At 46.8% G+C, this 16602-nt stretch overlaps 1 protein-coding gene across 5 annotated transcripts in view; it reads left to right on the forward strand.

The window, feature by feature from the left end:
- Positions 1-16602, forward strand: part of Rph3a (rabphilin 3A) — a 77084-nt gene that overhangs the window by 16195 nt on the left and 44287 nt on the right. For all 5 annotated transcript variants that reach the window (XM_041648781.1, XM_041648782.1, XM_041648780.1 and 2 more), the window contains exon 3: positions 11160-11236. In XM_041648781.1, coding sequence (XP_041504715.1) covers positions 11178-11236 — 59 coding nt within the window. In that variant the 5' untranslated portion in view covers positions 11160-11177. The remainder of the gene's footprint in view (positions 1-11159; positions 11237-16602) is intronic.

Here is a 16602-nt window from a genome sequence, read left to right on the forward strand (position 1 = left end):
CTTACCTTACCTGGGACTCGAACCGGTGATCTCGGGCTCTGTGGGTGGCGCTACATTCCTCTCAGCCAGTGCTCCGACCGTTTGAACTATATATATATATATATATATATATATTTTTTTTTTTTAATTTTCGAGACAGGGTTTCTCCGTAGCTTTTTGGTTCCTGTCCTGGAACTAGCTCTTGTAGACCAGGCTGGCCTCAAACTCACAGAGATTCACCTGCCTCTGCCTCCCGAGTGCTGGGATTAAAGGCGTGCGCCACCACCACCGTCTTGAACTATGTATTTTAAAACACGTATTTATTTTTATTTTATGCATATGAGTGTTTGCCTGCATGCATGTATGTGTACTACATGCATCTGGTGCTTGAAGAGGGCATCAGAGCCTCTGGAACCAGAGGTTATAAATGGTTGTGGGCCATCACGTGGCTGCTGGGAATTGAACCCAGGACTTCCAGAAGAGCAGGCAGTGCTCTTAACTGCTGAGCCATCTCTCCATCCCCTTATAATCTTGCTTTATGTATTTCACTTAATATGTATTGCTAAGGAGTTGAACTCATGACCTATAGAACTGTACCTTGTGCCTGAACAAGGTTTATCTAACTCCTATTTTCTACAAAGCATGTCACTGTCCCTTTTCACACAGGAGCTAGTTTGCAAGCCGCAGAAGCCTCAATAAAGAGCATAGAAACACAGGACTGTGGTGCTAAGTGGACCTTGGATGGGGGCTTTCCTGCAGGATGGGAAGGGGTAGGAACAAGAAGGCAGGTGCAGATTCAAGTGAGGTCAGCTGGGGATGAGCATGTTGGATGTCTCCCTTGATCTGGTCCTTTCTGTGCATGTTGTGTATGAACACAAAAGTACCCTGAGGATTGATTTGGGGTTTATGTGTAAATTTTGGCCAGGAGACAAATTTGTAAATAAGGAATTTATAGATAGCTAGTTCTCTCTCTCTCTCTCTCTCTCTCTCTCTCTCTCTCTCTCTCTCTCTCTGTGTGTGTGTGTGTGTGTAAACCAGGACCTCATGAGTGGCTAACTGAATCCAAGTTTGTTTAGGTAGCATGAAAGGTGTCTATTGGCTGAGAAGATTTGCAGGCCCTGTGTGGCAAAGGTGTATGGATCCTTCAGGCTCAGTAGCAACAGATTGGAATGGAGTCACCAGCGTCTTTCAGTTTTGCTTTCCTCCTAAGAGTCCAGAAAATGCTGAATTATAGAATTAATTGAGCTTTGAATCAATTACATGTAGTTAGAAGAGGGGTCTATGGTGATTGGTCATCCCAGGGTCTTGTGATGACCCCGGGCTGAACTGTGGAGTCAGCTTCAGCAGCACACCAAGGCTGAACCTCGGAAAGGCTTTTTCCTTAGAAGAAGGCTGAAGTTGGTAGCAGGAGAAAGAGGAACAAATGTCCACTGTCTGTATTCCCCTGGGACTCCCAGCTTGTGGATGACAGAGGCCACATCCTGAGGTTGTGGTAACAAAAACATAGGAGAAAATTAGGAGGCCAGAGAAGGGCATGATGGGACAGGTAAGAGCCAAACTGGGAGTTGAGGAGCTAAGCATAGAGCTAAGGGTATTTCAGGAGGCAAAAACCAAACAAACAAAAAACCCTTGACACCACCCTGTGCAAGCCTGGTGGCTGCAGAGAGGGAAGCCAGGCCATTACATTAAAGTGGTTGGACTCTGTCTCTGTTTCTGTCTCTGTCTCTCTCTCTTTCCTTTCCCCTCTTTCCTCTACCATCTCCACCCACCTTTCTCCTTCCTCACCCCCCCAAATGCTCTCTTCTGAAACCTGGGAGAGTGCCCTCCTTGCCACTGTTCAAGATGTTAAATCCAAGCCCAGGCCTTAAGCTCATTCCTAAACCTGTTCCTCAAGCCCAGGCACTGGATGCCGCCTAGTTTGTTATGTTATATTTTGACACAAGGCCTCACTTTCTATCCCTGGTTGGCCAGAACCCACTATGTAGATCAGGTTGGCCTTGAACTAACAACACACAGCACCACACTTGACCTGTATCTTTTTTCTCTTCTCATGGAAATCATACACTATTAAGGCAGGGTTCCAGCAGAAAACAGATTGTTCCATTGTATAATTTGAGGTGAGTTTTGCAAAGGAACTAAGCTGTAAATGGGGTTAAGGAAAACCAACAAGAGGTGTGACACACCCAGGGCTGGCAATGACAGGGCACTCTTAGTCCCTAGCCAAGAATAGGACAGACATTCCATGACCAGCACCTGCTGCAAGAGAGGCCATTGGACTTGAGCTATGGAGGAAGGGAGCCCAAGCTCCCTGGCAGTCTATCCACCCTTTCCACCATGGTTTCCATTGACTGAGCCCAACAAGAGCCAGTGAGCACAGGGTCATGTGAGTCACACATACAGGTCAACTCCTAGGGATGAGAATAGGGAAGCAGGGCTAAGAGGAGTGCATGGGCAGACAGAAAGCATGGTGTACTGCTTGTAGCAGTCAGTTATGCCATGTAACAACTGCCATGAAAGTGTGTAGCTTCTGTGATTTGAATGTGAAATGTTCCACATAGCCTCATGCATTTGAGCACTTGGTCTTCTGTTGGTGATGTTATTTAAGAGGCTTATGGAACCTTCGGGAGGCAGAGCCTTGCTGGCAGAAGTAAGTCATAGGAAACCAACATTGAAGGTTTATAGCCTATCCCCACTTCCTGCCCACTTTCCTCTTCCTGACCACAGGCACGATGTGACCAACTGCCTCTGCTCCCACCACCATGCCTTCTCCACCATGGTAGACTGTATCCCCTCAGACTATAAGGAAAAATAAAGTCCTTCTTCTTTAAGCAACAAGATTCAGTCTTAAGAAGCCAACTAACACACTGACTGTGCCTGAGGACCACTCATACTGTCTGGAGACTCTAGGATCCAGCTGTAACCAGTTGGTTGGTGTGTCTTCTGGTCTTGGCTGGTCACTTTAATGATATTCTACACTGAAGATTCATAGCTGTGTAGCACAAGATAGTCTCCTGTGTCTGGGGTTGCTTAACTTCTTGGCTGGGGCATTAGTTCTCCATGTGGTCCCTTGGGTGGGAGTAGGGAAGACTGGATTTCTAACATGATGTAGGGGGCAAGTCCCAGTGGGTGAGCATGGGTGAGCTTCTGATGGCCACAGTGGGTGAGCGTGGGTGAGCTTCTGATGGCCACAGTGGGTGAGTGTGGGTGAGCTTCTGATGGCCGCACTCACCAACTTCTCATTGCCTAGTGAGTTACCAGTAAGGCTGGGGTTGCTATGAGGAGAACCAGCAGATGTAGAAGGCTCATTCACTGGGGTCCTTCATCTGGACAGTCAACCCTACTATCCTGTGCAGATTCATGGCCTGTACCATGGTGGTTGTCATATACTCTGTGTACTATATACTCTATGTACTATATAATCTATGTCATATACTCTGGCTGTCTCTATCCTTCCTCCCTACTGCCAAACTATGATGTCCAACAGGGAGACTCAGGGACACCCCAGCCTCTCCCTCCTCCTGCTCTCCCTCCTCCCAGCCTCTGCTGGTGTCTTCTGTTGGAGCCCAACCAGAAACCAGAACTCAAGAGTGCAGTGGAAGCCGGGCGATGGTGGCGCACGCCTTTGATCCCAGCACTCGGGAGGCAGAGGCAGGTGGATCTCTGTGAGTTCGAGACCAGCCTGGTCTACAGAGCTAGTTCCAGGACAGGCTCCAAAGCCACAGAGAAACCCTGTCTCGAAAAAACCAAAAAAAAAAAAAAAAAAGAGTGCAGTGGATGCGGTCACTACAGAAGCCTTTGCGCCCTGGCAGGGCGGATGGTGACATCCTGGTGGGCAGACTAGAGCGTGCCTGGCAAGCTGCACAGTCATAGGTTCATCTATCATGCTGCCTATGCGGCTCTTTCTTCTTCCTAAGAGCATCAAGTTAATAACTGAATCCAATATTTTTTTTATTGTTTTCTCAATAGAAAATAGTGCTTCAGGGTGAAGGGGCTTATAGATAGAGGAGACCCAATGCTGACCAAAATGCTCCTTCCAGGAGGGGACCAGGACTGCTAGGGAGTGTAAGGCAGTGGATGCCTCTCTCCATTCAGCATCCTATCCCAAGGCAAAGAAGGTCAGGGGACTTGTGTTCTCCCATAATGCACTATGATTAGGGCTTAGGTGAGCCAGTGCCTGCCCAGTCCTTTCGTAGCAGGACAGGCGTCATTAAGCTAAGTGTCTGATTCTGATGTGCAGTCCCCTCTAATCATGTTTTCCTGTTTGGGTAGATGTTTGTGAGCGCATGCGTAAGTGTGGTAATCAAGCCTGAACTGTGCCTCAGGAGGGAGAGTAAATCCTGCCTGCCTGAGTAACCTGGACATGGACTGCACTGTCAGGGCAGCTGAAAGAGAGGGCATCTGAACACAGGCAGCTGCTATGTTCAGATGTGTAGACTGGAGGTTGGAGGGACTCCATGACCCAGGAAGGGACAGAATAGAGGCTCTCTTGGTTTCTTCCTGGGATCCTCTGCCCTGCTTTCCGTGAGCCAGTATGTGGGCACGTGGCCTCAATTCAAATACACAAGCTATTTGTGTGGGGTGATGGCTGTGTATCTTGGGATAAGTGACTCCACCTGTCTGGGCTTCAGTTTCCCAATCCACTAGATGGATGTTTTAAAAGCAGGACATGGTGGCACATGCTGCTACTTAACACTGGGAGGTGGAGCCAAGCAGTTCCTTGTGTCGGGCATCTTTCCTACTACTGAGCTGAAGGCCAGGGAGAAATACTGTCTTAAGGAAATAAGGTGGGACCAGAGAGAAGTCAGTAAATAAGGTACTTGTCACACAACTGTGTGGATCAGATATCGGGTCGCTGGACACACGTAAGAGTGGGCAGATCTGTGGCTGCCCATAATCCAGCAATTGAGAGGCAGTTAGGACATCCTCAGGGCAAGCTGGGATGAGATTCTCCAGCATCAGCAAGCTCTGAGTTCAATAAGAGACCCCGCCTGAATGATTAGAGTGGTGGGTGATGAAGGCAAGGCATCTAGTGTCAGCTTTGGGCCTCCGCAGGCACAAGTACCCCCCCCCATGCACACATATGTGCGCACACACGCAAACACACGAGTGCAAATGCACACACCATATACACACACAGCAAAAAGAATAAGATGGATGGTGCTCATGAGACACAACAGTCAGGATCATATGCTGGCATCTGCACACATGCACACACACATACACACCACATGCATATGCGCACACACACACATAAAGAGGCGAACAGTTCCACTTTCTAGGACCTTTGTAGTAGTGAAATGTGGCATTGCCTGTGACGTGTCAGTGTGGTCTCCAGCCTGAGGTAAGTCCAGGCAGGATGCACATCAGGCACTAGGCTAATGAACACGGTGTTGTGTTTATCATTATTAGGGGTTCCAGGGTGTGCCAGGTGTGTTAGGGACCCTTGCTTGAACACTGCATGAGAGGGAAGGTTTATCTTGACTCACAGTTTCTGTCCATCATGACAGAAGCACAGTTCTGGCAGCAGGAGAGTGTGAGGGAGACTGTTCACATCCTGGTGGTCCAGGAAGCAGAGAGTCAAAGACCTGTCCTGGAGATCTCCTTCCTCCAGTCAGGCACCACCTCTGATAGTTGACACAGTCTCCACAAACAGCACTGCCAATTGGGGAACGAATGTTCCGATGTAAGCCTGTGAGGGCCATTTCATAGTCAGAACATAATGTGGGTTTGGAGGGGACATCTGCTCTGAATTCCTGATCTGTTGGGACCAGATACAGGGAGGCCTGCTTTCGTAGGCCTATGACCGTCCACACAGAGGACAGGGAAATCTAGTGTATGCCACTGCATCTGGGGTTCTTCCTGGGGAGTCTGTGGGTCCTGGCATTTCCTGTGGCCACTGGCAGCTTTCCTCAGGGGAGTAAAGAGCTCCTACCACACAGGGGAGGGCTAGGGACACCCAGCCACCAGCCACAGTGACAATCCCTCAGTATTACAACACTGTCATTGCTACTGTGTGGATGTTGCTGACCATCCTCCCTTGGTTACCATCATCTCTGTGTCCTCCTCCAGAGCTCAGGAAGCCGGGGACATGTCATTCTTAAGCCAAAGTAGAACCCCCATCTCTTTAGGAAAACACAGCCGACTTTGGCAGTAATAAATTGATGATGCTTCCATTCCACCAGGGACTATTGGATGCCTGGTCTTGATCTCACGTGTATTATCTCATTTAACTCTCGTGGTTCCATGTTGAGATGGGTCCTACTTTTGTTCCTAGCCTTTATGTGAGGAAATAGGGGCATACGATGAAAGGACTGTGCCCAAGGTTACTCAGAAAAGGCAGACCAGCCTTCAGTACTGCATTCTTCCCATCCAGGATCCATATTCACCAAACCTCCAATTGCCCAACATCCCCATCCCTTGTGGCTCTGGGTCTTCGTTCACTCAGTCCCTCCCCTCCCACACCCTGCTCTTCCTTTTTGGGGAGACCTCCCACCACCCTCAGGCCTCACTCATTGGTCCTAGCATGTCTGCCCCCATCATCTAGTGTGTCAGCACAATTTAAACTTTTTCTAGGAGTGCACACACACACACACACACACACACACACACACACACACGGTTTTTAAAGGGGGAAGACATTTGTCTTTAGTTTTAATTAATGCCAGCTTGTTCATCCCCAGTTTTAATAACGTTACTTCATTTGTCTTATTAAGTACTTAGTTTTGCTTTTAATTAGTGTTCTTTATTGTCGCTGAGTTTTAATTGCCAGTGCAGGGTCCCTCTGGGGAGGATGCATCCGATGGCAGAGCCTAGTGGCCAGTCAGAGGACCTACTGTGGTTCCAGTGGGGACTGGTGTTAATTTTTCAGGTCCCACCAGCTCTGATTGCCTTTGGAATCCCTGCTTGTTCCAAGCTGACATGGGACCCCAAGGATACAAATGCAGGAATGTTACAGTGGCAAAACTTCAATTCAAATTTGACTTCATTGGCTTATTATAACCAAAATAACAAATATGGGTTTAGGCATGGTGGGATCCAGCACCCCCACCACCTGTGTACCGTGAGGCAGCAGCGTTTCTCCATCCCCCTGTAGTAGGCTTTCCCTGCGAGGTGGATTCTGTCCCTACCAGCTCAGCACTGGAGGCAGAAAGAAAATCATCTATAGAATTCCGTCAAAGCTTTCATTGGTCCAGATCAGGTCATATGCTCATCTGTAAGCCAGTCACAGCAGACCAACCACTGACTGACCAGAAGTGGGTCATAGGCCCATCATAAGGACAGAACTAGGTGAACCACACCTGAGCCTCAATGGTGAATACTGAGAAAGAACCATCTGGAAGGAAAGTTGGGGTGCTTTTATCCTCCCCTCAATACTAAATTGGAGATGTATATGGACTGGAAAGATGGCTCAGTTGGTAAAGTGTTTGCCACACAAGCATGAGGACCTGAGTTCAATCCCCAGAACCCACGTAGAATGATAGGCATGGTGGTGCTTGCCTTAACCCCAACAATGGAGAGAGGGTGGCAGGCAGATCTCTGGGGTTTGCTAGCCAGCCAGCCTAGCTGAACTGAGAACCAGTGGACAGCTCCCGAGAAATGCCAGCTGACCTACATACACACACACACACACACACACACACACACACGCACACACATGCATAGGTACACACACGTGTGCGTACTCACTGACACACACACGCACACACACAATGCACAGACACACACACATGCGCGCGCACACACACATGCACACACACAAGACACACACGCACACACACATGCACACACACGCACAGTCACACACATGCGTGTGCACACACACACATGCACATGCACACACACATACATACACACACATGCACACACACACATGGTGCATCCCAGGTGTCTGTTGCACCTCTCCCAGGTGCACCAGGAACACTGACAGAGTGCTGCCTGGTTGGAGCCTGGAAGGGCAAGTCGGCAGACAAGCCCTTCAAGGACAGTCACTCAGTGCCTGGGAGGTGAGCGCCCTGGAGTGGGTTAGCTTGCCAGAGTCACTCAGAGAAGGATCGAGGGTTGCATGTGGGAGTTGAGCCTAGGCCAGCAACTTCTATCAGTCTGTCTGTCTAGGCCAGCAACTTCTATCAGTCTGTCTGTCTAGGCCAGCAACTTCTATCAGTCTGTCTGTCTAGGCCAGCAACTTCTATCAGTCTGTCTGTCTAGGCCAGCAACTTCTATCAGTCTGTCTGTGCCTCAGGTCTCTAGGGATGCCATCAAGCCAGATCCTCTGGTCTAGGCCAGATTTGGCTCACTTGACTCGGGGAGTAACTCTTCCAGTGGGCTAGCCTGGGCTCCTCATATACAGCAAGAAGCCATCTCTAGAGCATTTGCATCTTCGAACTCCTGATTGAATAGACATGCTGCCACTCCATTGGTCATGGGAAGCTTCATAGCCAATCATCTGTGGGTAGACACTGCTTCTCGGATACCCACACTTCGCTCACTCCGCTCCAGCTTCCCTGCTGTTTCTCTAGCTTCCCACGTGTTTGCCCACTCCAGAGCCTTTGAAGTTCACCTTTCATCTGTCTGAGATGCTCTGCCCCAATTGTCCACATAGATCAGTCCCCTGCTCCAGGTCAAACATCGTGGCTCAGCAACACCTTCCTGACAGCCTCATTTCCTCCCACCTGCCTTCTTCCATGTATCAGTAGCTGGCACGCTTCACACTTGGCTTGTGTTTTCTGTCTTCCCCACCTGAGGTCAAGCTCTGTGCGGACCCTCACTTCTATCTCTAGTTTGTGTTTTAATGCTGTATCTCTAGGCCTAGACCAGTGGTAGATACTTAGCGATAGTGGGTGTTCTCGGAGTAGAAAGGGGAGGAGGAGGGGAGAAGGAGAGAGGTAGGGAAAGGGAGAGGGAGATGTGTATAGGCCAGAGGACAACCTTGGGAGCCATCCATCTTGTTTTTAGAGACAAGGTCTCTCGCTGGGATCCAGAACTTTCCAAATAAACTAGATCATCTGTCTGGCCAGTGGCTTTGAGTCCCCCTGGCTCTGCCTTTTCAGAGCTGAGTTTCAGGCTCTTGCCACCAAGCCCAGCTTTGCTACCTGGGTCCTGTGGGTCAAACACAGACCCTTGTGCTTTTGAGGCAAGCATGTTACTGGCTGAGCCGTCCCCAGCCCTCCATGAGTTGCATTTGTTTGTTTATGTTTTATTTGTTTTGTTTTGTTTTTATTTCAGTTTTTTTTGGAGAAGCTCCCAGTCTTAATACTGCCTTACTTTTGGCGTAATTTTACTTAAAATACATGTGGGCCAAGCATAGTATATGTCTGACTGGGATATTATTTGTTCATGCGAGTTCCCTCTGTGCTTTGCATCCCTGGTTGGCCTCATCTTCACTCTCCAGTAATCTGAACAGGTCTGCATGAGCCCGAATGGGCAGCGATGAGCCAGAGGCAGAAGAGGGTAGAGATGGAATCAGAAGTGTCCAGATGCCATCTAAGATGTTGGGTTCAGGTCTCCCATGATTTAGTGCAGGGCTGTGGGACACAGAGGCTGGCTAGAGTTTTGAATCCACCCCCCACATTCACAGGTGACACAGACCCCTGCAGCTCTCCAAAGCACTACATGAGGCCCCTGCCAGCCCAGTTCAGCCCCACCAGGTCACTTCAGACACTGCTAGGGCTCTTAAGTGAGCTGTGGTTTTTTTTTTCCCATTTATCTTTAAGCAGCAGAAGACCAAGAAGATTCTGGGATGCTGACAGGGAGAAGTAGGGACAAGGTGCGAAGGGGAGGGATTCTATAATGGGTCTTTCTGGGATTTGGACAGTAGCTTTTGTGGCAGTCCAAGATGCGGGATGGCCCTGGGATCCACAACACTATGACAGCAGACTGGCTCTAATATTTCATGTATCTATGTACTCACCAACCTTTATAATCTATATGGCCACTTATTGAGCACTAACTATATATCGCATGTAGGGCTGATTGCAAAATAAACATTTCTGCATCTCTCATGCAGAACTTACGAAGAATCCCAGGAAGTGAGCACAGGGATTTGAGCTTAGTGGTATGAGTTACCTGCAGAGGTTCGTGTGAGGGTGTGGGATCCTCTTCCATGCACAGTCCGTACAGCTGCTTGGCTCCCAGATCCATGCACTGGTCCCTTGTTCACTGAGGAGCTGCAGTTGAACAAATGCAGCCCTGAGTCTGGAACCCACGGACTAGGTGGAGAGACAAATACAGCTAGCAAGAAGACAAATCACATGCCATGCCTAGCTGTAGGATGAGGAAGAACGGGCCTGGGAGGGGCTTAGAATGGCCAGGAAAGGTGTCTTCTTAGAAGAGGAGGCATTTGAGCAGAGACTGTTTTCTGGCTTCCTTCTTTCAGGCACTGCCCTCAAGGGCCCCCCACAATAAGCAAGCATATCTGGTCATTCTTTCCTGATTTCAAACGCTTGCCCATGGTGTGGTGACTTGGGGTCACCTCCACTCCGCTGTTATGGATGTCAGGTTCCTATAGTGAAGGGAGTTTTCACTCCTCCCAGGAGACGCTTAGAGGTGGGATCATTGGGCCAGTGGGCTCCCTGTGTCTGACTGTGGAGATGTTTAACAAACTGTGATAAGTTTTTTGGGTTCTCCCAGACTGATGTGTAAAGGGTAAACTGATCCTGGGCAGGGCAGATATAGAAAGGCGTAAGCCACTATGACAAGAAGCCAACCATAGGCTGTGTGTGAGATGGAGAAAGGTTGATTTCATGAGTCTGGAGGCTCAAATCAAAGACTGTGTGACCCCATATCTGTGCCCTTTGTCATGGCTGGCAATGTATGTGCAAACCACTCACACCACAGCCAAGACACAGAGAGAATACAGAACCAAGGTCCCTCATTCTCCTTCAAGGACAAGTTCTCAGTGACATCAACACCTCCTTAAAAGTCCACAACTGTGTCCCCAACAGCACTACAGTGGAGACCTGTGTTAATAATAAACGGAAAACATGCTGTCCCATCTCTCGTCACTAGGTAGCTGTGTCTCCCAGGGGTCACTTCCCCTTAGGGGTACAAGGTTCTGCTCCTGGACAATGGAACAACTGGGTCAAGCTCCCTCCCTTTTCTGTGTCCCCACATGTGTGGCATAGAGTAGGGACTCATGAGCTAAGAATGGCCAGATGATTAGATAACCATCTTGGGTTTTCCAGGTGTGCCAGTCTTCCGCCATGACTGATACTGTGGTGAACCGATGGATGCATCCTGGTGATGGCCCGCTTCAGTCAAAGTAAGTCTGTGGTGACCCTGAAAGTAGCTCATTTGAGCTGGGCATTCCTTAGTGTCTATATCAGAAAGAAGGAAAAGAGGTGTGAGTTTCCTTCCCTGGGCTAGGTGTGTGTGTGTGTGTGTGTGTGTGTTGTATGTGCATGTGTGTATGAGTGTGCTATATATATATATACATGTACGTGTATATATATGTATGTATATGGGCACACATGTATATGCCTGCTTGTGAGGAACAAAGTTGACACTGGAAATCTCCCTCTATCATTCCCAGCTCTATTGATTGGAGCAGGGTCTCTCAGTGCAGATCTAGCTCCCTAGCTTCCCAGCCCCATGGTGGGTTTTATGGTAGAAGCTTCTCAATTTTCCATACCCCCACTATTTCCTATTGTGTATCTAATAGGAAGCCTACTTTGGGTATCTGTGTTACTCACCCAGCCCCATGGGCATGGGTTAGAGATGGCCTCTCTGTCCTCTATGCCTCAGTGTGGTGGCTCTGTTGGACAGAATTTTAAGACATCATAAGGTTGAAGTTCCTAGTTGGGAACATGATTATTTTAATCACAAGAATATGTGTCATGGGGGTGGAGGATGGGGCTGTTTAGTGATGACTATTGCTGGCCCAAAGAATGTGGAAAGGTTTTCTGTAGTGCTTTATGTCTGTTACAAGATGAAACTTTGATGAAGGGTGAAGACTGCACTTACCTGTGGGTACAAGACAAACGTTTACAGAGTGTTGTTCTGGGTTATACTGGGTTAGTAAATTAGTGGCTGGAGAGTTTCTTTCAATTACTATAATTTCACTAGCACTGAGTAATTTGCCAGATTTCCAGCACTGGGTGTGGTTTCCCACTGTAGGGAAAGTGGGCCAGTGAAAGAAACAGTTTTCAAAAGAAATGTTACATCTGTAACCAGTACAGTACAGGCTCCTGTAAAAACAGGCAGCTAAAAGAAACACTGTGGGGATACCTACTCTAGATTGTATCAAAAAGAGATAATGAAAAGAAACAGTTTGTATGTAGAGGGAGAATCTAGCAAAAAGAGATAATTAAATGAAACAATGTAAATAGGCCTTGCTCTGTCTGAGCCTCCCAGAGAGGACAGCCTGAAGGTATTTTAGAGAGGACAGCCTGAGGTATTTTAGAGAGGATAACCTGAGGTATTTTAGAGAGGACAGCCTGAGGTATTTTAGAGAGGACAGCCTGAGGTATTTTAGAGAGGATAGCCTGAGGTATTTTAGAGAGGATAACCTGAGGTATTTTAGAGAGGACAGCCTGAGGTATTTTAGAGAGGACAGCCTGAGGTATCTTAGGGCACACTGCATTTTCATTAAGCCACTCTATTATATTTTAAGAATTTTATGTTATTTTATTTATGGTCATTTCTTTTCATTATTTTTAGTCTTTTTCTAGTTCTCTAAGTTTCCTACTCTTTGATCAGTTTTTGTTTATTAGTTGTGTTTCTTTTGTTTTTATTTTGTTTTAAGACAGGAACTCACTATGTAGCCCAGGTTGGCTTTGGACTCACACTTCTCCTACCTCAGTGCCTTAAGTGCTGATGTTATAGATGTGTTATGAATGTAAACTGGTTCTTGGAGTGGGCTACATATTTGGACACCGCATGCTCTTTGGAACTGGACTTCCAGAGACTTGTTTACTTGACTCAGCACTAGAAGCTGCTTGGGGCATTTATGACAAAGACTCAGTGCTTCAGAAAATCCTGCATGACAGCCTGCATGACTGTTCACATTGATTTTACACATGCTGGAAAGACTGGAATTGTGATATTCCCAGAGCTTTGGTATACATTTTTCACTGAGGGAAGAACAATGGCAAGAAGACTGGACATTTATGCTCTTTCTAGCTAGTCAGCCCAGCTAACTCAGTCAGTAGCGCATGGGACTCTTAATCCCAGGGTTATCGGTTTGAGCCCCACATTGGGCGCCATAATGTTGTGTAATTAAAGGAGGTCTACAAGAGCCCACAATAAAAGATAACAAATGTTTATTGGGGATCATTCACAATAGAAAGTCACTGCATTCCCTGCTCTGTGGGCGTGGGGTTGTGAACCAAACTTTGACCACCAACCAAGAAGAAAGAGGGAAAGCATGCTTCTTATCTGTGTTACAGTACCTCAGACCATGCCCTGATGGGCTGGTATTTCAAAGGCTATTGGCTGAATAAATTCCCATAGCACTCTTTGATGAGCTTTGATTGTGCCTTTCATGTCTTTGACCACGTGGTAATGTCACTCATGAATGACCACTTTTGACTCAGTGGTATACCAGTCACCCACAGGTCTTCTTCACAATCAACATGAAAATGTCAGAATCTTTGCAAGATACCTACTGACCATGGCCATAACTGAAAATTAATTGATATAAATTTACAATCACACTTTATTGCACACAAGGTGATGAGTACTTGAAATTAATTACATTTAAATAACCTAATCACAGGTCGATACTCCCTGCTATTGATTTATTACTCCTGAGTACTATGAGCACTATATAGAGGGATGTCTTGTCATATTCCCGCTCTGAATGTTGTGATGTCATTCTAGTCAGTCATGATGACTGAGAACATTGCTAAGCATCTGCTCACACCATCACCTAAAGTCCTTGTCTGTCCAAATATGCTGCCTGATGTGGGATTCCTTTTAGTATGCTGTATATGTTTTATTACCATTAGTTAATAAAGAAGCTTCTTTGGTCTATGGCAGAGCAGAATAGAGCTATGCAGGAAAACTAAACTGAATCCAGGGTGAAAGAAGGCAGAGTCTGAGAGATGCCATGTAGCTACCCAAAAAGCAAAAGGTAACAAACCATGAGCCTTGTGGCAAAATATAAAATAATGGAAACAGGTTAATTTAAGATGTAAGAGCTAGCTAAAAATATGCCTGAGCCACCGGCAAGCAGTGTTGTAATTAATATAGTTTGTGTGATTATTTGGATTGGGGCAATCAGGAAACCAGAGTACAGTCTTCATTTACATTGTCCCCTCAGTGACATCATTATCATCAATATAAATTAATTGTTATCATTATTCTTGTTGTTAGACAAGGTCTCATTCTCTAGTGCTGACTGACCTGCATGTGTCTGTGTAAGTGTGTGGTGGGTGCATACACACATGTGCATACTCATGGATTCCAGAAAAGGGCATAAGAGCCCCCTGGAAATGGAGTTATAGATGGTTATGAGTCGCCATTTGGATTCTGGGAACTGAAACCTGGTCCCCTGTTCTTGAGCATCCTGTGCTCCTAATTGTGGGGCTGTCTCTCCAGCCCCATCTTTGTGTGTTTTTAAGAGCAGGTCCATTATTTTCTTGTCATTAAATTTGTTATTCAAGTTAAGTTCCTTTGTTACAGAATTTTATAATTTCCCACTGTCTGTGACTTAGGGTTTCTTTTTCATAACAAACTCTTCAGGTGGGAAACCATTTTATGTTTTGTTGAAACCTGTTTTGTCTGTTTTGAATTAAAGAGTTGAAGAAAAATCCCTTCCTATCTAACAATCCTTGAGCAGCAATTGAAAGTATGGCTTGGGGGATATGGCTCACAGCCCACCATGCATAAGGCTTTGAGAAATACTTTGCATTACCTATAATCCCATAACTTGGGAGGTGGAGGCAGGAGGATTATAAATTCAATTCATCTTCAGCTACCTACAGAGTTTGGAGCCAGCTAGGCTACATGAGATCTTACCTAAAAATTTGCCTTAATTAATTTGTCTAGGGCCTAGTTAAAAGCTGGGGAAGAGTTTTTTTTTTTTGACCCACCCATATGTTCCAAAACAAAACTTCTCCATCTGGGACCTGGGTTTGAATCCCAGCACCCAAATGATGACTCACGATCATCTTTAACTCTAGTTCCACGGGGTCTGGTGTCTCATCTGGCTGCCTTGTGCACCAGACACGTGTGTGGTACACAGACATAAGTGCAGACAACACACCTCGACATCTAAAATTGAAATAATAATAAAAAATTTAAAGTCCTTCATCTGTTCCCTGGGTCTACCTACAGACTTCCCCTGTTCCCTGATTTGTACCCTCTGGAAGACACCACAGAAAAGTGGGTGCTCCTCTCAGCAGGACACCTCAAGCATTTTCTTCAGTGTCATCTTGGACAAACTTACTTTGTAGATAATATTCTACCCATGAAAAAGTGTGTCTCTGCGAGGTAAACAGTTGCCCAGAGGGTGGACAAGGTACAATATTTAAGAAACATGAGTTAATTAAAATCCTATCCATCAGAATTTACTTTCGTTGATAGGAAGCCAAACAATTTGCCTGGCAATTAAATTAGAATTATTCTAACGGTCTAGATGCAGCTTCATTAACCACTCCTGTGCTCCCATGATGCATTTTGGCACTCTGAACACACACGCTGCCTTGCTTGCTGCTCGACTCCCTTCAGACATTAAATGATGGCCGAACTGCAGCTATCACGCACGCTGTCAAGCCTGGTACCGCAGCTTGACATGGGAGGAACATGATGTTCACATTTTCCTCTGGGCGATGAAGACTAGAATCTTCATCAGCTGCTGTCTAACCAAAGAGACTGCCTGCTTTTATAATTTTCAGAAACCTTCTAGCTCAGCCTCCTGGAAACTGGGAATCATCTCTGCAGGCACCATTGCAGGGTGGAAAAGAATGTATGCATCTTTCCTGTCCATGTGGGAGCAGAGTGAGGATGTTCAGAGAGATGCTGCCAGCAGGCAGTGCCAGGGATGCGAAGTGGAAACTGAAGTACCTGCCTGTGGTGGGAAAATCTCATCTCCTTCCTGAAGTAGCAGGGCTTGCACTCCACATGTATCCTGAACAGGATCTCCCACTGTCTGAAACAGCACAGCCCACGATGGGGAAAATCAGACTTTCACTGAATGAACTCCTTCATGTCACATGTAAATGTTATTCAGACATATAAACGGGGGCCAGGGATGGCTCAGTAGGCAGTGCTTGTCTATCAGGCCCTGGTTCAATCCTCAGGGCTGTATAAACATGGTGTATGGACACTGTGATCCCAGCTTTGAGTAGGTAGAGGCAGGAAGATCAGGGGCTCACGGCATCCTTGGCTGTATTCTATGTAGTCAAGGCCAGCCTGGGCCACACAGCCCTCTATCTCAGCAAAGGGAATCAAGAGGAGAGGAAAGGAGGGCTTATCACTGTGGTTTATTAATTGACTTAATGGGCCTCTACTTACAGGCAGGATTTTCTAGCTCTAACCAGAGGCAGCCATGGTTTAGATGTGACACTAAATAAATCCAATGGACAGAGGAACAGCTCTGTAATGCCAGCATTTGGGAAGCTGATGGAGGAAGATTGCTGTGAAGTTAAGGCCTCAAAGCAAACAAATGAAAGATGTGCATGTGTG

Source organism: Microtus oregoni, unplaced genomic scaffold, assembly GCF_018167655.1.
Source record: "Microtus oregoni isolate MIOR12 unplaced genomic scaffold, Mior012 000003F_ref0000135, whole genome shotgun sequence".
Taxonomy (NCBI): Eukaryota; Metazoa; Chordata; class Mammalia; order Rodentia; family Cricetidae; genus Microtus; species Microtus oregoni.